Source organism: Thermobia domestica, chromosome 12 (genome assembly GCF_964235325.1).
Source record: "Thermobia domestica chromosome 12, izTheDome1.hap1.1, whole genome shotgun sequence".
In the NCBI taxonomy this organism is placed as follows: Eukaryota; Metazoa; Arthropoda; class Insecta; order Zygentoma; family Lepismatidae; genus Thermobia; species Thermobia domestica.
In genome coordinates, this window is record NC_137465.1 from 156,996,904 (window position 1) to 157,022,585 (window position 25,682).

Sequence of the window (25,682 nt, forward strand, 5' to 3'; positions counted from 1 at the left end):
CCTAACTATTTTTTAAATCATCCCTCTGTTCTCTTCCATGATTCTGCGGTCACACAGAACCTTACACGTTTTCTTCCAATTTCGCTATCCCTTTGGCATTCTGTGCGATATTTCTATATCTAAATCACCATTCTTGGCAACATATATTTTCTCTCCTCCGCCGTAGGCGGTAGGCAATATGGATAATATTTATAACTTTTTTCGCTCTTAACAGAGCAGTTTGAGAGATTGATACGTCATGTTCTCCCTAATTGTATCAATCGTAATTCTCAGGATGACTTTTGGAGGTGAAGAGTAACAAAACATTTTCACTTGAATAAAGTAACGTTAATTCAATATCACTTAATTGGCGCTTCTGTTTCATTTAAGACCAAATGTATTGCTCTAAATGTTAATTTTCAATAATTGCAACTTTTAAGTACTACAGTGTCTAAAATAATTTTATAAAGGTTCCGTCCGCTTCATGATATGATACAGCATTTTCTGTTGAAATATTCATGCAATCCCGCATATGTGTAAAAGATGTTACAAACAGGTGAATTTTGATTGCGTATTGAAGTTGCAGATAACTTAGGGTAGGGACATGCCGAAGATACCTCGCGATCGAGGTCGAGGTTTAAGTCGCGGTCGCAGGGTGAATTAGTGGTCGTGATGATGAACAACTGAGTTTGTTTTTACATCGATGTTCAGCGAAAGCATCGCTGTGGCTCGTGTTCTCATTGACTCTCCCTGAAGCGTTGCACGGAATAAATGTCTTCATTTGTTTAGAATTTCGTCTGCAGAGAATTGTGTGTGTGTCTATGGTCGATAGGTTTTGCTCCACTATTATATTTGATTATGAAAGACATGTTAATAGAACTAATTAGGAATGTTCCAGCAATATGGAATAAGAAACACAAACAACATCATAATAGGCACGTTTTAAATAGATATCAGAAGAAAATAGTAACTTAAATGGGAATGTCAGGTAAGTTATTTGTTTGATCATTATATTGTAGCTTATTATTATATAAGGCAGAGGCGGTCATAGGGAGGGGGCTTTCGGGCTGAAATCCGTAAATTGTAGAATTTTCTTTAAAGAAAAAGAAACTACTGTTAATCATATTTATGCTTAAAAACTCCACGCCCCCCCCCCCCAAATTCCGAGATTAATAAAAAGGGTTTCTTCTAAATTCGTTATTGATATAAGGTAAAGAAATACCTGTAAAGACAGGTACGTATTCATAGGGAGGAAACGTCGAAAAATGGAATTGTAGTGCCGTAACTTCATTTGCTGCAGTTAATACCCCCTCCATCTCGAAACCTGAAAACATACCTGACTTATTTATTTATTTATTTATTAAATTTTACTGAGAAACGATTTCTCTCCTGAGTACTGAAATAGGCCATTTCTTCACAGAAAATTGAATAAAAGGTAAAAGTCTTCGATTTAGAATAATGATAGAGATGAACAAGAGATGAGACTCAAATATTTTTACGAAACAAGTGAAGATTTTGGCATTTCTCATATCTCATCTTGCGTCCATCCCTATTTATAAACTATTTGGTTCTTTCAATTTCAAAATGTGGTTTCACAGTGATTTTGATGCACTGACGGAATAATTTCACACGCGTCACAGCAGTGTTTCTCCTTAAACTGAGAACTTAACAGCGAGGGTGCGACCTCCTCGCTATGTGCGCCCTTCATCCATCGCCACCTAGACATCGAGGTAGCGACCGCGACTTAAACCTCGACCTCGATCGCGAGGTATCTTCGGCATGTCCCTACCCTTAGTGTTGGTAATGTCAAAGGAAGATACATGCAAGATTTGTTGTGTGGATCATTCAGCACATAACTGTAAACGCTGTAAATGTTGTAGGGTAGAATTTAAGGATATTGATGGAGAAAATGTTACATGAGCTCTCTCGACACCATCCACCATCTTGATGTCCGCCGTTTTGGAATTACTTCAAATTTGTCAAACATGTTTTAGGCTTATGTGTTTTAAGGGTAAAATGTAGAGAAAAGCATTAGTGAAATCAGTTTGACAAAATTCGTTAGGTAATGGACCTATATAAATGGTAAATTTGTTTCCCGTGAAAGAACTTCATAAAAATATTTCATACTGTACTTGTCTACTTGAATTGTTTGACTTCCTAGGATCACCTGTCTTGAACTTGGTGATATAAGCATTTGGAAGAAGTACAGAATCATTACCTGTAAATTTTAATTCACCTCCCTACTTGTTAATAACCAAATTATGACTTGCTTGCTCTTGTGAAAATCAACAGCACTAATAAAATTGAGTTCGGTACTTTTATCAACATCATCACACTATTGTTATATATTTATACAGGTAATTAGTGTGCAGGTGATTAGAGTACATATTAAATAAACTTTAAAGATTTTCTAATATGAAGGCACTAAAGGATATACTTAAATTCTTCACCCTTAATTTTAAAATTTATGAAACTGTTTTGTTGGGTAGGGAAATTTAGGCAACATAAAGTAATATTTTTTGTTACATATTAGTAATGCATATCTTAATACTGTTTTATAGTAATAAATATTCCTGGGCGAGATATTCTACAACAAAATTTATTGTAACCGCTCTCCGGATCTGCTCCTGTCGTCCAAGTAGTGGATGGATACTTTTAAAATAGCTGAGCTTACCTGGTTAAGATATTGAAGAACATTTCCAAAAGAAATTACAGGACTTTTTCATGATCGTTCTCAGGTATCGACAATTAAATGAGCATAAAGCACTGAGAGGTACGGCTGTCTCATCTCAAAATCCTCGTGGACATAAAGACAATCGCCCAGACCGCGACACACAGGAACAATATGAACACATTGAGACGAAAACACATTAAATAAAATAATAATAATATACTTATTTATTAGATGCATTATATGTATAAAAATAATTATGCAGAAAAAAATAATCACAATACGAAACACTGATATAGATGTGGATAACTAGCTACTTCAATAAACACAAAAATTATACTTCACATCTCAACAACACACAATAGCCCTTTTAAATATTTATCAGGTATTTACACAAATAAAATTTTATATCTTGGAGAACACTATAAACACTTTTCTCACACCACTAAATGATGCACACTGGGGTGAACATCACTGGGAGTAGTTCCACGACGTAAGTTCCTGCCACGATGAGAATTCAACAAAAAATTCAAAATGGTAATTTGCTGGGATAAACACATGTAGTTGGAGTGTAAAAACTCAAAGAGTTGATAGGAGCCGATAGCTCTTATTCGAACTTGGTCAGAGGACCAGGGTATTAACTAAATGGGGCTAGTCGCTAATAAAGTCCTTAGGCGACTATACAATAACTTATGTCCCTTCATGTAACTATATGACGAACAGCGCACGTACACTTTCTACATTGGTATCTGAAGAAGGACTCGCTGAGTTGAGATACTCGCTGTAAGAGCTGGACTGACTAGCTGGTCAAGGTTGGTAGTTCATTTTAAAATGCAACCTGGTTTAAGCAACCTGTATGGATATACAAATTAAATGTTCAAAGAATTTGCGTTAATTCACAGTTCACTGGCCATAATGTAGAGGAATAGGTGATTAGTTCAAACGTGAGAACTTTGAGATAAGAACGAGCTGGACAATATTGGTTGGCGTCTGTCAGACGTTCAAGCACCTGGCCTGCTAGTATTTCCGTAAATAATCGAAGAAAACACTTATTTCAGTTCCAAATAATTATGTAACATAATCTTTCCATGAAGAAACACTGAAGTGTCCAGATATTTGAAATACGATTCTCACACATGTAGTTCACAAAATAAATATTGTCTTTGTTACTCACTAAAATCCTTTCACTGTGAAACAACGTTTCGCATATATATGTTGGTGAACGATGCAAGGTTCTATTATTCTAGCTCGTGGGAGAGAAGTTGAGTTGTTCGCTATTCCTATCGAAGAAATGATTTTCGTTGCAAGAATAAAATATAAGTCGAAGAATGCTTTCTGTCCTTTAAAAATATACAGAGCGTCTTAAAAATTACTTATATAACCTGGTAACTGTTATATTATCATGTTAAAAAAATCGAAAATGCTTGAGCAAGTTTACATACATCAACTTGGAATAAGTTTGAAAAATTGTGTAGTTTCTAGAATGTTGTTTATTTCTGTGATCTCTTGTACTAATCAGCGTTTCTGTTCAGTTATTTTATGACGTTGCGGCCATCGGTTTGACTTAATCAATCTGTGTATTTACATCCTACTCATTTGCAACTATGAACACCAGCATTCCTAATTTATTAAAGAAAGGCGTTTGACATGATGAATCTAATATAAAGAAAACCTGTTACAAATAAGATAGTAGGTCAGGTTTGAAAATTTAATGTTTGCATGTTAATACAATACCACTAAGCATAGATTACAAACACTCTAATATTATATATATACAGTGCATACACGAAGTGGGTAATTTTTTTTTAAACTCCTGTCTGTTCACTATTTGCGCTACATAAATTACCGATTGCTGATAGCCGAGTATTCTACAAACTGTGTCCAATGAAGATTCCGAAATGGACTGTGGAAGAGAACATGTCTCCCTATCATTCGTTCTTGATATTCCTAGAAATAGTTATTGTGATTCGGAAATAATATTATGAAACCATACATTTACCATTTTATCAGACGGTTTCTGCCAGATTTCCGGTAACACTGTAAAATCACGTCGCTACAGAATTTCCGTAGTTTCTGATCAAAATATTGGTTTTTACAAGAATATTTTGAAACTAGTGAACATATAAACACAAACCAATATATTTGCTGAGCAAAACAATATATTTACATTAAAGAACTACATACTTGTTAGTTGGCGAAACTGCAACACGTATGTAGTTTTTTAATGTGAATATATTGTTTGGCTCAGCAAATAGTTTGTTTTAGTTTGTGTATATAAAGCAAAGCTTCTACTTATGGAAAATAGCTAACACAATTCAGGAGAGTTCTACAGAAACCGAAAGCAAATGATAATCTGATCCGAGCTATACAATGGAGGTATTAAAACTTAATTGCCAAGTTGATAAGTTCTGCCCGTTTCTTTTAAATTGCTAGGTGCACTTGTGCTAATTGTCAATAGTACTGGTCTGAGTGTATCGTTCTGCGCAGTGGCAGTAGTTCATGATACACAATGTCCTTCCAATCACATGAAACCAATCCCTTCCTGGACGTCAGTGTCCCAGATCGTGAAACTTCTTCTTTCTTCGACTATGATCTTTCTTGCACATTTTTGTTGTAAGTTATCCACTTTTCATCTCTCGTGATCAACAGATTCAGAAATGACTAGAATTCGTTATGTTTCGGTAGAGATTCACAGAAAGAAGTTTGATCGCGTAAATGTTTCTGAGTCAGATCATGTGGCACCCAAATGCCGAGTTTCTCTCTGTAGCCAGCTTTCTTCAAATGGTTTAACTCCGTTTGGTGAGGGATGTGTAGATGACTAGCAATGTAACTGTTCATATTTCGATCTTGCCCAACTTTCGCTAAAATATCATTCAGTTTTGCTGTGATTAATCTCCCACTGCGAGAAACATCTTGGACATAGAAATTTATAGAACGAATGCGACTGAATCTTTATCGGCTTTTGCTTTTGGTAACGTATCTTCCTCATAAACAGCACAAGTTTCTTCACGAGCCTGAGCAGCATTTATGCCCTTATCGAGATAAAATTTTAAAATGTGATCCAATTTTGTGAAAAGTTCACTCATCTTCGCGGTGCAATACCTTGCGCGTGATAATAAGAATTCTAAACATTTTTACACATTTACTAGCTCCCAACTGTCAACTATCGAATGGCGATCGTCTGATTCGCTGCTACTTATATACCAGGAGATTTGAGCCACTAATGCCATCTCGTTCACAAAAACACTCACTACTTTTTAAACTACCTGATTTAACACTACGAAAAGTTAACAATTCAAATGTATCTTTTATTTTCCATAAATATTTTTATCTTTTTCTTTAATTGAATCAGTAGTTTTGAAAAGGTCATGAGTCAGAAAAGTAAAGTTTTAAAAAAATCGAAAAAAAAAACATTTTTTGAAAATCCTGATAGACATGAAATGATCCATTATTCGAAAAAGCTTTTTTTTTTTTTTTTTTTTTTGGTCATTGTGCAAATGAACAACTTGTGAGCAATTAGTGTTCCAAAATAAATAAATAAAACGTTGGACTAAAGCAAAATCTAAGTTTTCTGACTCATGGCCTTTTCAAAACTACTTATTCAATTATTTCTTTTGGAGCTGCGGTGGCTCAGTGGTAGAGCGTTCATTTTTGGTACATGGGGTTCTTGGTTCGATCCCAACTCGCGCCACGTAAAATTTACGGTGGACAAACACCGTGTGCGTGGATTTTCTCGGTGTTCTCCCGCTTTCTCCCACTTTCTTCATTCCACCATTTCATTCATTTCTCATCATCACTGTCTCGTTTAGCCTAACCGGCATAATAATGGGACGAAAACTTAAAGATTTTATTTCATTTTCTTTTTAAATATTCTTTCACTTTATTTTTCTTCTCTTTTTGCAGAAAAGTTTAAAAAATGTTAAAGTTAAACTGACACATGAGCGTTATATGTTACCCAGCTAAGGAGGTAATTCCCGTTTTTTGTTTCTTTTTTTCTTTTCATTTCTTTTCTTTTTTTTTGATAAACCGTCTCCCCTGTTCTTTTCTATTTCAGATCAATACTAATAATCAGATTTACTAAATTTGTTGGATGAATAGATATTATGCCATTAAAATATACCGTGGGTCAGAAATGATCCATAATATGTATACTGCGCATAGGCTATATACAAACACTAAAATGTTGAAAATCGGCATAAACAAACAAAATTAATTTTTCATTTTAAAATTTTTAAACGTTTGAATTGAAGATGTTAGGGAGAACTAAAACTGTCCAAAGAATAGTATGAAAGAAATGTAGAATAAAATATCCACTTTGTCATCTTTGACCCACGTTATACGTTCTAGGGTTAACATGATGAGATAAAATTGGTGGTTACACGACCAAGGAAGTAGAGCCTACAAAGAAGGAATCCAAAAAGAGGAAAATAATAGCACAGAAAGAAATAGAAAAGCAAGATGATTATGTGATGTTATAATTTGCGAAGCTAATTACCCAGTTTAAGTTCACAAAACAACACATGGTAACAATGTTGTTTGCAGCAAACATGTTTCTCACCATATCGCTAATTTCCCTAACAAAGCGTGAATAAAGTGTCTCCAATTTATATACGTCAGTTAGTCTTTTTGTGTCATAGATATTTTGAATAGTTAGTGAGTGCAATTTTTTTTACGTTCTGTATCCGATTTTTCTATTTGCAACACCCAACATCACAATTCACCGGCCGTCACTGTTCTGTGTTGTAACTTTTCCCTTTCTATTGTAGCACTGACAATAATATATAGCAGCTATAATATTTTAAAGTATTATACATTAAAAAAAAAAAAAACAGCCTTTGTCAAACATTTTATGTTATTCTGGCATTTAGAGTAGTTCTAAAAGGTCATCACAATTCCGCAACATCAGGTTTATGATTTCCCTCGAGACAAATTCAGTTATCAATACATCACTTTCACTACACTTTCTAAAAACGAGACAGCCTTCAGTCTTGTCTTGTTGCAAAACCTAATATTGTTTCACTAATTAGTTGCACCAAGTAACTGTAATACGAAAAATTGTTATTTCACGTGTAATTATATTTATTCCTTAATTTTATTTTTCCATGCATTCATTTCGCAATCATTTATTCTTATTCTTTGTATATTATTTTATATCTGGGCTCTACCCACGTCATTGTGTACTAGAGTTGGGTAAATTGTTTTTTTAATAACCGGAAACCGGTTTGTATAAAAACGGAAAACCGATATTTCATTTTTCTCCAGAACCGAAACAGATTTTGATGGAAAACGAAACCATTTTTTAACTTTTTTAAAAAGTGTTCAAAAATTGGTTTTCGTAAAAGCCGAAAACCTAGAAACCGTTTTTTGTTCCCACCTATCTACATGTACGCTTTGAATGTTTTCATATTAAAAGAACAGAAAAATCTATTCTTTTACTGATTTTAAAAATCTTTATGATTAATACATACTGTATATATTTAACGTCTAACCTGCAACTAATGTTTATGAGATTTGTTGCTTGTATGTTCCTCCTAATTATTTTTTAAATATTTATGCCAAGTAGTGAAAATATATGGAAAAATTTTGTTAGGTTCAAGGTCCAATTTTGAAGGCTTCTAACTCAGAAAGCAATGGTTTCTACAGGTGAGAGATACTCAGCATTATAAAAACTTAAAAAGAAAAACAATAACTTCACTGCACCCATTGAGATGTTTTATGTTCTAGCTCCGAATGTTATAAACATATCCTTATGGAATTTGTATGTGATCAACAAGAAAGTATTCTCTTTCAATAACATAGAAAAGAAATACATGTTCTTGGCTCCAGAAAAGGCGTTACCTTCTACGGCCTGCCCGGGAATGAAATTGCACATTAAAAAAAAAGAATGATAGAATGATCAAGAAAGAAGAATGATAGGGAAGTATATATATATATATATATATATATATATATATATATATATATATATATATATAGAGAGAGAGAGAGAGAGAGAGAGAGAGAGAGAGAGAGAGAGAGAGTTGACGCATGGTCGGGTTGATAACCTCCTTTTTTTAAGTTTGTTAAAAATAAATATCTAAATGCCATCAAAAGAAGACGATTAACCATCATTAATTCTGTAATTTATAAATCCAGAATGATTTTGATTTGATTTGAAATGTTATTTAGTTTTGTCCTTCATTTTATTTCCTCCCTTGAAAATAAAGGACGCTCTATGAGCTGTTTGAATCCAGACGAACTGACTACAGTTGAGCACTAAGGGACTGTTATATAAGCAACTAGCAGCGTTCACCCCGCTTCGCTGCGGTCACCCCGGAACGCAATAAACTTTGTTACTTAGATAATTTTTACTTTTTCGCTTTCAAGTGATTTATAGCGCCTGTCAGTTATGTTAACCCGCCGAGTCACAGGGTCATGCGGGTTGCATATAAATACGTTTATTTTTATACCTATGATGAACTAATAACAAAGGATTTGTACGTATGGACACCTGAATGGTCAATTATCTCAAGACACTGGTAATTGAAAATTAAAGTGATATGATAAAAACCATCTAGGGTCCACATCCTAACAACCCCCCAAAAATGAAAGAAATCGGTTCAGCCGTATTAGCGTGATGAGCGGACAAAGGATTTTTTTTCTTATTGACACCTGATTGGTCAATTATCTCAAGACACTGGTAATTGAAAATTAAAGTGATATGATAAAAACCATCTAGGGTCCAAATCCTAACAACCCCCCAAAAATGAAAGAAATCGGTTCACCCGTATTAGCGTGATGAGCGGACAAAGGATTTTGTGCGTTCTCTTTTATATATATAGATATACGGTAAGCAATGACAACTTGACACGAACTACTGACAGAAAGTATATATATAAATGTTTTTGTTATTTTATTATTTAATATCCATATAAAACAAGAAAACAAATAATGATAATTACACTCAATAATGCTATTATCATTTGAGCTGTCTGGAACCAGAAAGTACTAAGTATATTTTCATCGATTTCTGAGTGTAAGCATGACATCATTTGAGTTTTGCGTATTTTCACGACCCTTATGTCACAATAGATTAAGTGTAGAAATTGACGCAACAGTCACGTGAAGCCCGTTTCACACTGACTGCAGTGTATTGTCACACTTTCCATAAGGATCTTATTTCATACAGCACAAACAAAAGTATGTCGCTCTGGCTTCAGACAGTTCATATATCAAACGATATCAACTAAACTCACCCAATCGGGATTAAACTTGGCATGATGGTAAATCTTGATAAGCTATTTTTATGTTTTGAAATTTTATGTTGTGCAAGGTTTCGGTTCCAGATTCATGAACTGTAAAATTTTGAGTCATATATTCGCAAACAAAAAAGTCATATATCGAACTCATTCGATCAGGATCAAACTTGGCTTGCTGATAGACCTTGATCCGCTATACAAGCGCTTGAAATATTCTTCTGTACAAGTTTGTGATTTCCAAGTTATGTAGAATCAAATTTTTAAATGAATTCATTGACCATAGGAAAACTGTAATAACTATTGTTTAAATAGTAATTAAATGTCTGTTTTGGAAAGAAAAGGTAACGAATATTGTTTAGATAGCAATTGAAGGTCATATTTGGTAGAAAAATAAAATAAAATAAAGGGTGATGTTTTACGATTTGGGGTATTTCACTTGTCTTTTAACGAATTGTCTATTAAGGAAGGAAAATGTAGTTGTTATTTTTCGTTGTCATGGTTACGTGAACAGAAATCTCTGAGCAGCTTGAAGAACTTCCATCAGACATTACGGTTAGTATGTGTTCAATGACATCCATGACATTCATCTGACATTACGGCTAGAAACTCCGTTTTTTTTATCTTTGTATATATCAACGCTGTGTTGCCAGATCTACTTTTCCTTCAATATCTTTCCGTTTTTTTTCTTCTTGCGTCAAAATAGCAACTGGCGAAAACAACAATAAAGTTTCTGTATTATATCCTTCTACTTTCAGCATACACATTTTTATATAAAAATTTCCAATGTGGCATTGATCGAATAAGGATACAGAACTCAAAAGTATTCAGAACAGAAAAAAATATCACAGTTAGCAACACCGAGTTCGATAGCTTTCAATGAATTGGAATAACCTACCATCTTTGTTCCCATTACAAGAATTATGATCTGCTTCAACCTTCTCCCTTCTCGCTGCCTGCTCTTCTCCAACACCAGACAGTTCATTGACTGAGAGTCAAACTAAGAAAACCAACCAAAGGGATAAACCTGAATGTTATTAATCTCAATGAACAATCCTTTCTGAGTTCATTCGCTCAATTCCAAGGTATTGTCTTCTCCCCCAAACAAGGTGTACTTCATCTTAATATCAGAAATATGAACAAAACCTAGTTTCCAGTAGCAGAATGCACAAACTGTCAGACTTTAATTACACATTAAATAGCAGAATGGATGAAAGCGCCCATAAAATTGGGTCAAAGAGACAAAATGAAAAGACGAAGTAACGCTGCATCGTACTTCAGCTTCGAACTCATTTTTATTCAATGTAGGGATGGAGTAATATAAAAGTGTCCATCTCAGCCGCAAACCATAATTTAAGCATTATTTGTATTTGGAAGTTTGACTTAAGTTTTTACGTGTTTTCATGTTGAGTTATGGAGCTAACATGCGATAACGTATGCAAAGATAAACTTTTACCATATTAAGATATAACTTACATAAAACTTCTGGAACAACATGAATTTGGGAGCTTAATTTCTCTCCCTCTTAATAAAATTATGTGTACGTTATTGCTTACATGCATTTACATTAAGTGTTTTTATCCCAGTCTCAAACATACAGCTGTAAACGACAATAGATTTGGACATAATATATTAATTACTGTAGAACATGTTTCTTTTTAGTTTAACGTCCCGTGACTATGCACCGAGGATAAGGAAGATAGTGATGATAAGATGGATGATAATGGAATGAAGTAAGTCAGGGATAAGAGAGAACCCTAAGAAAACTCACCACAGATATTTGTCTACCACAAAGTCCACCTGTCACAGGCTGTAGAACACGTTAGTATGAAGTAATATCAGTATCAGTAAGAAAACATAAAAGAAGTCTTGTTCTCCAAATCCTCCTTCACATCTAGCCGGGCATCTGTGGAGTTATGCTTCGAAAGGCTTCCTCCACACTTACGAGCAAACCTTTATCCATCCCGTTCCGACAATGAGAGATATACGAGTGTGGATTGGAAAGTTCGTGGCCTGACTACAAAATTAGAAAATATTTGGATAAGTTATGTTTTATTTTTCCATGTAATCCCCGAGATACATTTACGCCACCTCTCCGGTAACGCGTCTATACCACTTTTAAAAATGATTCCTCGAGGTCTGCAAAATATCTTAGTACAGCAATTTTCACCTCTGCATCCAAAGAAAATCGCTGACACCCTGTCCCCCAACAAAATATTTTCATGCTCCTAAACAAGTGAAAGTTCGATGGGGCTTGATCAGGCGAATAGGGCGGGTGCGGCAACAGTTCTAACTCACGGGTATGAATTTCTGCCATGGATACAAGGACATATGAACGCGCAAGAAACAACCCCTTTCTTCGCAACATTCTTGGCCTTTTAATTCTGATTTCCTCACACAAACCTCGCAGAAGGGTGCAGTAGTATTCATAATTGACAGTGACTCTTTTTGAAGAAATCAATCAGGATAATGCCCCTTGCATCCCAAAAAATTGATGCCATAATCTTGTTTGCCGCCAAAACTTGTTTGGCTTTCTTTGGGACAGAAGATTTAGGGCATTTCCATTGCTTTGATTCCGTTGTATGGTCGTGTACACATGTCTCGTCTAGAGTCACAAAGATGCCAATAAACTCCTCCAAAACACTTTCAAACAGTTCCAAACAATCACGGGAAAGGATGAATCGAACATCAGTCTGAATACTTTCGTAACTTTTTAATATGGTCATTCATTGTTGAACGCGTTACATTCAGTTTTGCTGCTCTTTTGCAAACAGGTTTAGTTAGAGGGATCTCAACTGACCAAGTGAGGGTAGCACATGTACACACGTCTTCTCACGTTCACTACGCGGCCCGTCTTTGACACATTCTGAAGATAACGAACGTTTCTGTCAGTGAAGCATTGTTGCTTTATGAGACAAAGTGATGTCTGAAAGCAGTCATTGTCTATTCCATTGTTTACCTTGTTTGTGGCCGTTAGTGCACCATTAAATATGTCATTAAGCATTTTTCAACTGCTGTGTATAACTGTAACCACTCACATCAATCGTATTTTCACAACTGAAATGCTCGACGTGATCTTGAACGCAAAGATACCAGGTAGGATTGTTTGAGACCCTGAAAGCATTGTTACCAATACCACAAGAAAATTACACTGACATTCTTCTCTGTGATACTCAAACCTAGAGGCACAAGAATTTCTCAGACACACACCGTACTTCTACAATAAATACTATAGCAGTTAGAAGGACGAGTTTTGGTGCGAGCGGTCATGGGTTCGATTCTTCCCGGTGTGGACACTCAGTCGAATAAGAGTAACAGCTCGGTCACCATCCGTTTCTCAGGCCAGTTATCCTGAATGAGGTTTTCATGGCTTTTGCTCACTCACACAGGCAAATGTCGGGATAGTACCTAACATAGTGGTCCCAAGCTGCTTCCTTTCTTCCTCTCCAACACCACGTAATGTGATCGCTGAGGGACATCATCCTCATGCTTGACGGTGTAACATGTTCATAAGTGCCGAAAGCCAAGTAATCTAATTCCTAATCCTAATCTTACCGTTTATTTCTTGGCGTTCAGAGTCCCTTTTCAGCATTGAGGTTATGCGATGTTGACCTACAGTTTAAAGTATAATGTATTCAAATTTCAATGTTCTCTAACCGAGAATCCAACCTGGGATCACGTATACCAAAAGCACGCTTTTTAACCACTAGACCAACGAAGAGGATGATGATGATGATAATAACTACCGGAAATTTGTTTTAACGAACAGTGCTGAAGAGAAAAAATTCTCGTGGCGACTACTGGGACACAATAATAATTGAAATTTAATTTTGTTATCATAACTTAACGTATAAAGTTAGTGATCTTATATTGTTTCTTGTGAATGGAAGTTACTACGGAAACGGAAAACATTGTTATTCACTTTGACGAGAGCCTTCATTCTATGGCAAATAGTTGAAATCGACAGGTTTGGCGAGCAGATCTTATAAGTTATAGTCCTCTACGGTAAAACACTTCACATGATTGAAAATGTTTCGATCTATATTGTTACAAATTTTATTTTGATTTATCTAATCGAATGTAGAATCGATTCGCTGAAGTGGCTGTACACAATTTCGAATGATTTAGAACTGGCATTAGAGTGCATAAGATTTTGTGATACACTGTGCTCTGAGTGTTAATATCGAATGTAAATTTGCAGATTTTAACACAGTGAACCATGGAAAAAGTTATCACTATTGCTTTATTCAGCGTAGTTTTAATATCAATGCATTATTTTATTTTATTTTATTTATTTATTTATTTATTTTTTTTTTTTTTTTGTTCTTTCGTTTCTGTGTTATGTAATGCTCAGAATATTTTTACTGTATTATTAGTTTATCCTTGTGGGTTGCAAGTTAGGTCTAGTAGTTCTTTTCCTATTCAGGACCTTCATAAGTTTATTTTTTCTATAATATAAATGGCCATATTTTTCCAGTATATGTGAAGTGGTATTCAAAATAACTTGTGGCTTACTTTGTGTGTTTATTTGTGGCAGCTGCAGTAAACCTCAAAAGCTCCGTCTCTTCCTGACTTATGTAACTTGTAGGCCCTAGGCGAATGGCAGGACTAGAGCTGAAGTATAGATTTGAAGTGTGTGTTGAGTGAACGTAGGTGGTCCTTTTATATAAACTTCGGAATGCAATCCCATGCCTTTCATATTTCTTTGTCTGGAAGTTCCACATGTATGTCTGATAGAATAATATAAGTTTTGGGCTTATTTCATCAAACCGTATTAGATTTTGGAAACAATCCTGACTTAGTTCATTCAATTCAGACAGTTGGTATTTTGTACTTATCCATAATTAAATTTTTACTTTTTTTTTTTTTTTTTTACAAAAATTCAAATATTTACAATAATTGCGGGGTCTCAGGCAAGGTTTGATTGCTTTAATCACGGAAAAACAAAGTCCTAATGCAATAGACAAGCTATCCTGAACGAAATGATATCTGCTATTGAAGGAGCCCCAAATTAGTAGTAAATATTGTATCTGAGACTTTAAATTCCTAGCGAGGCCAGTGGGATTTGATCCTTTGGCTGACGTGTTTAGATTCCTCAACACTTTAGGTCGATCAACGATGTCAGCTTGCTTCAATGCTTCTTGCCATGCATGAATTAATATCTATACAAGTATACAGAAAAGCAAAGGACAGTTTTAGTTATTATCTTATTTTTATAAAGAAGTAACATCGGTAGTGAAGAAGAACATTTGCTCTTCGCTGTACTTTGAATACTATATATGTGCATTAAATTGTACCGTAAGTAATTGCTCTTACCTTACTAATCAAGTAGCTACTTCATAAAAACATTCCATTTGCGAACAAATTTAAATTTTCATCTGCAAACATCTCAGCTTTTCTTTTTCCTATAACATTTCCTTTTTCTTATCAATCCGTTAGTTACATTTAGTTACTGACTAAGATGCGTTAATTGTACTTGCTTTCTTTTGGGGGGGGAAGGGGGGGGATACACAGAAGAGATTTATTTTTGCTAAATTCTGTTCAGACCCTATCCATACTGTATATTTTAGTTCATAAATATACAGAATCGTTCAAAACATTCTAGAAACTGTTTTGTGTGTCGTGTGTTTGTATAAGGATGTTGTTGATGATGTACGAAGGGGTGATATGTTTATGTACTTTATTTACAAATCACACATATCACATCCAAAGCTAATGAACTGTATGATTAAACCCATTTTACTGATTCACCCAGATATCATGAAGGAACGAGAAATAAGACTTGACGAATATTTTAGATGTTACTTGCTTCAATTCTTATTTAAAGGTACATGTGTTAATATGATAAATATAACATGCTTTGTTCATATGTTAATATAATGATTGATATAATACTTAAATATTAGTACAATGAATTACTTATCTTAACTTTTTTCTGCAGTTAATTGTTGCTTGCTGCTAGCTAAACCACATGTTGCTTGCTAACCATTATACTTTGTCTTCGGTCACACATAAACTGAGTACCACTCTAAAACACTGTTAACAACATGTAAATCTTGTCTATTAATGAACATGTATTTCTCTAAAGACTATGAATAAATATGTTTTTCTGAAACTATTAATGAATATGTTTGCCTAGTTGCACTTCACAACACATTGTCGAATGCTCAGACACAACTTGAATAGCACTGAAGGCACTGTTGCCAGCCAATGCAAACACAACTCACTAAAACTCACCAGAAAAATCACTAAAAGAATCACAAAGAATTCACTAAAACTACTAAACTATATACAAAAAATGAAACTAATATGAATAAAAATAATGCACATATGCAAGCTTATCCATCCTCCCCCTCCTTGATTGGACACAATCAATTAATATTCTAGGGGTAAAGGAATTAGCTTAGCAACACTACGCCGAAAAATGCCACTTTTACACTTCACAGTTGCCACTCGCACTAAATTATCACTGCCCGGATGAACTTCTTCAATCACACCTAACTTCCACACTTGAGGAGGAACATTGTCTTCTTTTAACAATACGACCATGCCCGGTTGTAGATTAGGCTGAGCTGACTTCCATTTTCTCCTTTGTTGTAACTGGTTGAGGTAATCCCTTGACCAACGTTTCCAAATATGCTGCTTCATTTGTTGAATCCGTTGCCATCTTCCTAGTCTGTTGATAGGCACGTCTAGTAGATCTGGTTCCGGAAGGCTGAGAAGTGTAGCTCCCATTAAAAAATGTCCTGGACTGAGATACATTGGATCTGTAGGATCGTTGGAAATGGCTGTGAATGGTCTTGAATTTAGAATGGCTTCAATTTGAATAAGTAACGTGTTCAACTCTTCGTATGTCAGACTTGCAGTTCCTGCTCACGCCGTAGGTGGTACTTCATGGATTTTTTTGAACTTTCCCATGACCCCATGTGAGGAGATCTAGCAGGAATGAATTTCCATTCTAAACCTTCTTGAGCTGAGTATTCCAGGATGTCCTTTCGGTTAGTCTTAGATTCAAAAAAATTGTTGCAATTCTCGATTGGCGCCAACAAAATTTGAACCATTGTCTCTACAGATAGATAAGCATTTACCTCGCCTAGCAACAAATCTCTTCAATGCTGCGATGAAAGCTTGAGAAGTTAAGTCTGAAACTATTTCTATGTGAACTGCTCTAGTGGCTAAACAGATGAACAACGCTGCATATACCTTCATTTGAATTTTGCTGCGAATTGTGGGCTTGACATAAAAGAATCCTGCGTAGTCCACTCCCACGTGTACAAATGGTCTTGCTTCATTTACTCTTTCCTTGGGTAAGTGTCCCATTAACTGTGATGAACTTGTTGATCTCCACTTGAAACAAACCAAACAATTGTGTACTATTGCCTTGACCATCTTCTTAGCTCTTGGAATCCAATATCTGGTACGCAAAGATACAATAAGAAGCTGTGGTCCTGCATGAAGCAACCTTTTATGTTCTTCTTTGACTATCAGATGGGTGAAATGATGACCTGCAGGTAGGATGAATTGGTGCTTGTTGTCGTACTCCAAGTTTGAATGTTCCAATCTTCCTCCTACTCTTAGCATTCCTTCCGTGTCCAGAAATGGAAAGAGATCCTTGATTGGGCTCTTTGTTGAAACTTCCATTTGTTGCTGCAAGTTCAATATTTCTTGATGATAGGTAGTATGTTGTACTATCTTGATACATCTGTGTAACGCTAAACGAAGTTCCGAAGCGTCAAGACTATCGGTTCTTCTTTCTGATTTCTTGGAAAGACAATTATGTTTGAATCGCAAACAATATGCTACTACTCTCAACATTTTGTTTAACGATGAATACCTTTTCATAAAGCTTGTTTCATGAACTGCCACCAAACTTATCATGACTTTCTTCTCTTCTGGAATATTAGCTGGCTCATTTTGTTCTTGACATGGCCATTCTGCTGTGTGAAGAAACTCTGGACCATGCCACCATTCTCGAGACTGAATAAGAGTATTGGGATCCGCTCCTCGACTAACTATGTCTGCCGCATTTTCTTTACTAGGCACGTGGTGCCATTGATTGATTGATGTGATTTTCTGAATTTGAGCCACCCTGTTGGATACAAATGTTTTCCAACGATTGGGAGGTGATTTGATGCATGACAAAACTATCGTCGAGTCTGTCCACAGGTGTATACCACTGACCTCTATATTCAATATGGATAGCGTTTTGTCTATTAGCTTCGAAAGTAACAGTGCTCCACATAATTCCAATCTAGGCAAAGTTTGCTTCTTCAGTGGTGCAACCTTCGACTTTGAACAAAGTAAATTGACTTCAATGTTTCCTTGTTCGTCTGTAGCCCTGATGTACACTACTGCTCCAAAATTTTCTTCACTTGCATCGCAAAAACCATGTAATTGAATTTCCTTAACGTTCTCCGAAGACATTACGTTTCTTGTAATTTGTATCTTCGCCATCGCAGGTAACCAAGACATTAATTGATTCCACTCAACTTGTAGGACTGGGTCTAATGGATCATTCCAATCCATTCCTGTCTTCCACAACTTTTGTAAGAAATTCTTGTATTTGATGACAATTGGAGCGATTAGACCTAATGGATCGAAGATAGATGACACTATACTGACGACTTGTCTTTTTGTCATTGCAACCTTACTTTCTACTGCAGTTCCATTTTTACAAATTTTGTTCGAAATTATGAGTTTGTCTGTTAATGGAATCCATGCTATTCCTAAAGTCTTAACTCCGTCTTGCTGACCAAGTATGATTGGCTGTTGTTTTTCCCTGAAGTCTTCAGGAACTCCTTGAAGTACTTCTTCTTTGTTAGAACTCCATTTACAAAGCTTGAAACCTGCTCTGCTTAAAATATTAATAAGATCCTTCTGTAGTTCTAAGGCCTTTGACACGTTTGGTACTGATTTTAACACATCATCAATGTAGAAATTGTGTTTTATTACTTCTGCTGCTTCTGGAAATTCCTTGGAATTTTCCTCCGCTATTTGCTTCAGACATCTTGTTGCCAAGAAGGACGCTGACGAAGTCCCGTACGTCACTGTTTGTAACTCATACGACTGGATCGGTTCTTCTACTGAATTTCTCCAAAGGATGCGTTGTAAACACTTGTCCTCATCATGAATTAATATTTGGCGGTACATTTTCTCTAAGTCTGCTGTAAATGCAACTGGATACAACCGAAACCTTAAAATAATGGAGTACAAGTCATCTTGAACAATTGGTCCAACTTGAAGAATGTCATTCAATGATTTGCTATTAGACGTTTTTGCACTTGCATCAAAAACCACTCTTAATTTAGTTGTTGTACTGTCCATCTTGAATACAGGATGATGTGGAAGATAACAACTGCTGCTGCTGTTCACGTCTTCTTCTGTAACTTTTCGCATGCGACCCAAACTTAAATACTCATCCATGAAGGCGGCATATTGTTTATGAAACTCAGGATTTTGTAGCAATCTTCTTTCAAGCTGCTTAAATCTTTGTAGTGCCATGTTGTAAGACTCTCCTAAAGCTGCATTCTCTTCCTTCTTTGGTAATTTGACAATAAATCTTCCATCTCCATTTCTGGTTGTATTCTTTAAAAAATGCTTCTCACAATTTTCTTCTTCCGGCGTGTAAATCTTAGTCTGAAGATCTTCGAGTTCCCAGAATTTTCTCAATTGTGTATCCAAGTCTGTCTCCATCTGAGCAAAACATGAAATTACCGACTGGTTGGCTTCTTCGGGTATTGAAGGCATATTTCCGACGACAACGTATCCTAGCTTTGTTTCCTGCAAAACTGGATAATGTCCTTTTCTAGTCTTCTGGCCTGGCTCGAGGAGACTGTAGAATAACCCCGCACCTATAAGCATGTCCACTGACGACGAGCGATTAAAATTTGGATCGGCTAAGCAAATATCCTTTGGCAAGTTCCAATTACTGTAATCGATATCCTTAGAAGGTATGCAACCTGTAATGTTTGGCAATACTAAACAATCGACCACTGCATTAAAATCACATGTTCTTGAATAAATATGAACTTCAACACTGTGCTGAGCTTCGGAGGTTACAGAATTGATACCTCTAATGGGAACACGACTTTTCGTTTTCTTGAGACCTAATCTATGAACTAAAGCTTCGCTTACAAAATTCGATTGAGACGCTGCATCTAATAACATTCTGCATTGTTGAAAACGACCTTTAGTGTCTGTTACGTTAACTAACGCTGTTGCTAATAAGACTTGCTGACCATAATTAATCTTAAATGAGCAATAAGAGTCCTGTGGTTGAACTTTAACCTGGTTCTGTTCCTTAACTTTAGGTACGTTAGTAGTATTGTTATTTGTTTTGCTTGAACTGTCTTTGTTAGTAGCCTCCTGAGCAGTATCTTCATGCAACAGTGTATTATGCTTAAAATTACATTTCTTACAAGTACTTGATTTGCATGCCTTTATTTGATGTTTATTACCTAAGCAATTAAAACATAGTTTATTTTGCTTCACGAGCTCCTTTCTTTGATTAATGTTGGCACTCAGAAATTCTGGGCAGCGAAAAACAGCATGCGTTTCTTTGCTACGACAAATATTACATGCATTTGGAAGCACAGTAACAAACGCATTCACTTGACTGTTATTCTTTCTTTTTGCTTTGGAATCTACACTTTTGTTGTCATAAGTACTTTCAGATTGAGTAGGACGAATGTTTTCTAACATTTGACAACGACCTTCTAAAAATGAAAATAATTCCGATAACGATGGAAAGGAGTCACTACTTTGCTCAGCTTCCCATTCCCTTTTGCTTGCCGAATCAAGTTTTTCTACTAAATGTTGTGTTAGTAGTACGTCATGCAAAGGTTTGTCCAAATTCAATGCTTCAAGGGCTTGAAAATTACTGCGTGCAGTATTTACAAATTGTCTAATGTCTTTAGCGTTTTCTTTCGTTACTGGCTTGATATTGAGCAACCCTCGTACATATGTCGAAGCTATCAACCGTTTGTTTTCGTAGCGTTCAACAAGAAGCTTCCATGCAATTTCGTAATTTACTTCTACCGTTGGCAGATTTGCTATTAATGTAAACGCTTCTCCCTTGAGTGATGTGCGCAAATATTGAAACTTACAAACTGTACTTAATGATTCGTTATTGTGAATAAGGGAAATGAAAATGTCCTTAAAGGGCGACCACTCCTCGTATTTACCGCAAAATGTGGGCAAGGAAATTTTAGGCAATTGTACTGAACTACTACTAGAATTTCCAGCTTTGTTATTTGCTGCCCCTGAATCCGTTTTTTGTTCAAAACTATCAATAAATTCTTGTAACTTAACCTTTGATTCATAATACAGTTCCTCGAATGTAATTCTGTGCGTTTCTTGTTCACCCGTCTCATCCAAGAGCTCTATTTCTGACTGTATCTCATCAAACTTAATAAAAACCCCTTCAAGTGCAACTAGCCTCGTTCTTGCTTCTTGTATGCTAGGTTTATTTTCATTCTGTAGTTTTTGAAGAAATGTCTGTATTCTTGTTGCCTGACCTTTGACCGAAGCACGTTTCTTAATTAATTGACCCAACTGCACTTCTGCCATTGTTTCAGTCCTTCTTTTTTAACTACACAAACCGCTGACAATATATTTTACTTTTCACTTCTGAGTGACCTACAAACGTGTAACCTTGAATTCAGCTGGGTTGAATGCACCCACACCACTGTACTGATATGAACAGTTCTGTCCTGCCTATGACAGCCAGCACCCACACAAACACACACGAGAACAAAGAATGCAGTCACGTTTCTCGTTCTGATATCCGGCCCGGAGGACCAAAAAAATGATGATGTACGAAGGGGTGATATGTTTATGTACTTTATTTACAAATCACACATATCACATCCAAAGCTAATGAACTGTATGATTAAACCCATTTTACTGATTCACCCAGATATCATGAAGGAACGAGAAATAAGACTTGACGAATATTTTAGATGTTACTTGCTTCAATTCTTATTTAAAGGTACATGTGTTAATATGATAAATATAACATGCTTTGTTCATATGTTAATATAATGATTGATATAATACTTAAATATTAGTACAATGAATTACTTATCTTAACTTTTTTCTGCAGTTAATTGTTGCTTGCTGCTAGCTAAACCACATGTTGCTTGCTAACCATTATACTTTGTCTTCGGTCACACATAAACTGAGTACCACTCTAAAACACTGTTAACAACATGTAAATCTTGTCTATTAATGAACATGTATTTCTCTAAAGACTATGAATAAATATGTTTTTCTGAAACTATTAATGAATATGTTTGCCTAGTTGCACTTCACAACACATTGTCGAATGCTCAGACACAACTTGAATAGCACTGAAGGCACTGTTGCCAGCCAATGCAAACACAACTCACTAAAACTCACCAGAAAAATCACTAAAAGAATCACAAAGAATTCACTAAAACCACTAAACTATATACAAAAAATGAAACTAATATGAATAAAAATAATGCACATATGCAAGCTTATCCAGTTGTTACAATTTGCTTCTAAGCTTTCGTTACAACGACTTGGAAAATCGTGTAAACATACTTGGGAGATGACAAAATTTAACTTTCATCCTTTTTCTGTTTTTTTTTTTTTTTTTACTCTCTGTTATAATAAACGCACCCCTCCCCTTACTCCTCTCTTGTTCACTCTCTAAAAGTAGTCTGTGGAGAACAGTTTGCCAGCTCTAAAGGTGATTGAACGACGATAGCTCCCTTCAATTTTTTATCTTCCCTCCTTTCGGAACAGGACTGCAAACTGCTTATTGTAAAAACTAAGAAAATAAATCTGTAAAACTTATTCCTTCCGTTGAATACTTCTCTTCAGATCGAAACCGGATTTTTTTTTCTAACGAAGCCAGATTTAATTCTTTGAGGCGGACGATAAGCGGAGCGACAACTAATATATATATATACCTACATTACAATACTTGTCGGGGGAGAGGCGGACGATACCACCGGAGATCACCAACCCCTTGCGCTCTCACCGGCATCACTGTTTCAAACAAGCAGTGTTAGGAATGGTACACGTATGAAATTGATATTTACATCAATTTGTAAACGAGTTTCGTAGTGAAGGAATTGTTCCCGCTTATGAACCCAAACCACAATATTGATTACTTTCCTCCTGTCGCCCCGTTTACCAATTCTCCTAGTCAATTCAATAACTAACTGGTTCATATTAACTTTGTTATTTTAAACAACTTGAACTAGAGAAACAAATAATTGAACAAAGCAATTTTCATTTACAAACAATAACTGCGTGATAGTTTCACCAACTAACTAAACATATTGGCTTCATTAGACACTGTCAATCAGTTAACAACTTATCAGGTAACGGTGGATGTTTATATTGTATACTCCATATATATATATATATATATATATATATATATATATATATATATATATATATATATATATATATATATATATATATATGGATTTTTGCAATACATAGCACCTACAGCAAAATTGTAACAATAATGAAGATTTAATAAAAATAGGTCCAGTACAAAGTGTTCGTCATAGGGAAAAATTAAACCCTGAAGTCTCTCTTAAAATCTCTTGATTATATTCCATTTTGCGGTTGTTTTGCTATGTTATCTTATACTGTTGCATACTTTACAACACACACACACACACACACACAAATAAGTACTGATTAAGAATATACCGTCAAATAACTGGTAAGTTTACGGTTCAAATGAGAGAGTGAACATGAAAGAGAATTGTATAGAATATTAAATTCTACTGGCGGAGGAATTCTTCATAACGTAGGAAACCGGTATTTAATGTTTGCAACTGTAGTGTTGTAAGTGCGAAGCTATTGGTTAAAATGAATGAGAGCATATCAAAGACGACTATGTGACATTCTAATTCCATCGTCGGAGTATTTCTACATGAGGTGGGGAAAGTATATTTATGTTTACAAGTGTAGAGTTACAACTGTAAAACCATTATAAGTTCTCTAATGAGTGTGATTTTATGCGACATCAAGTCTTTTCTTTTTGCAACATCCTCCTTTTAGCGCATACTCTTCGTCGCTGACACGCCTGCTCCCTGCGGTCGCACCCCTGTGCTACAGCGCGGGCCCCTTTGCTACGCTCCTTCCGACTCGGCTATTTAATATTGTTTCTTCTAATGGATACCTAGCACAAGCTGCTTTCGTTTTATGCAGAGTCGATTTTATACTATACACCAGAATGCGTATTTATACCAGGAAGGGTAAGTCATCATTAGGTGAATCTGCATCTAAGAAACAACTTCTAAGATATTGCGAGTGAATTTCGTGATAAAATAATTGCATATAATAGTACAAAATTATTAGAATATCAGATGGTCATTTCCAGTGCATATTAGTTTGTACATATATTATCAATCTGTACGGAATTATTTGGACATACACCAGGGTAATAACTATCCAAAACGCTTTAGCGAATCATTTGAAACAAGAAAAGTGAAAGAAAAATGTATTTTGAAATTGACGGACTATTCTTCATTTCACCGAAAAATAATACATTATCTATGGTCTCTGGAATTGCAGCTTCCAACAACAATAATTATAATTACTAATTATTATTATTGTATTGGTGGAAGATTGGTGTCTACTAAATTTTGCATTTCTGGATTGCGAATCTTCTGGAAATAAGATACAATGAACAGATAAGATATACAGCGACTGTTTAAATTATATATTCACGAGATAGATATATTTTCTGCTAGTGCGATATATTCATCTTGAATTCCTCACGCATCACATTGACGCTAAAGCATGGCACGTAAGTTATTGCTTCGTTACAGTCGAGTTTTTATTCTTACATCCAGAATATTTTGTTTCAATGGCAATATGAAATTATGATCTAAATATGTTAAGTTCCCTACGATTCCCAACCCTATAATCGGTTGAAACTGTCGCATGTCTAGAAGGTACGTTCTGCCTTTCAACGTTATCTCACAACCTCGATTAACAAAACTAATTCTATTTAATTAAATTTGTAATTACACTACACATGTTCGCTACTTGTCTCACTTTCATACTCTCTTTCTTGTGAACAACAGGAGTAAAATGACCGATGAATGTAGCAAAAATATTACCACACTTTAACTTCTGGCGAGGAGAAGAATCAGCTGGATCTGGTTTTTGGTTGCCACCTGTCAATCTCTCACGAAGTGTTTATTGTTTATACGAGTTAGACATCCTTTGGGCAGATAAATAATACTTTGAGTCAGGTGTTTGTATTGAGACAAATATTCTGACAAGTGAGAATGTTTATCCGTTTCATTGCGATTGTTTATCTATCAATTCAAATTTTTAACATATACTGTTCTGATATATATTTTACATTAACTACAAAAATATTACGTACATCACATGATGCATTTTCAGAATCAAATTCTAGAATTCTTCCCAAAGGTCAAAATGACGAGAAAGCAGCTTGAATGTTTAGTTACTGCATACTCTATTTGAATATATAACGTATAACATATAACATTTTTGACTATATTTCTTTCTTTCATAAATATATTATTATTATTATTATTATTATTATTACTATTATTGCTTAATTTGGCTACTTTACTGAAATAGCCGTTCAGGTTATCTCACCTCAATTAATTATGAATTTCGCTTCTTACTCTCATTCCATGTTAATGTTCTCTGAAAATAATTTATGAAAACTCATATATCGTGACCTCTTAATTATCCCGTAACCCCATCTTCTTAGAAAACTTAGTACTTCACTATTAAAGTCGTCTGAATAATGCATTTTCATA

General features: G+C 35.3%; 1 protein-coding gene across 1 annotated transcript; it reads right to left on the bottom strand.

The window, feature by feature from the left end:
- Nucleotides 1-16,260: 16,260 nt before the first annotated feature.
- LOC145666150 (uncharacterized) lies at nt 16,261-19,386 on the bottom strand. Its single transcript, XM_081733231.1, has 3 exons — nt 18,838-19,386; nt 16,974-17,646; nt 16,261-16,700 (listed from the first exon to the last, which is right to left on the bottom strand). The coding sequence occupies exons 1-3, from the start codon at nt 19,384-19,386 to the stop codon at nt 16,261-16,263; spliced, it is 1,662 nt and encodes a 553-aa protein (XP_081589357.1).
- Nucleotides 19,387-25,682: the final 6,296 nt, after the last annotated feature.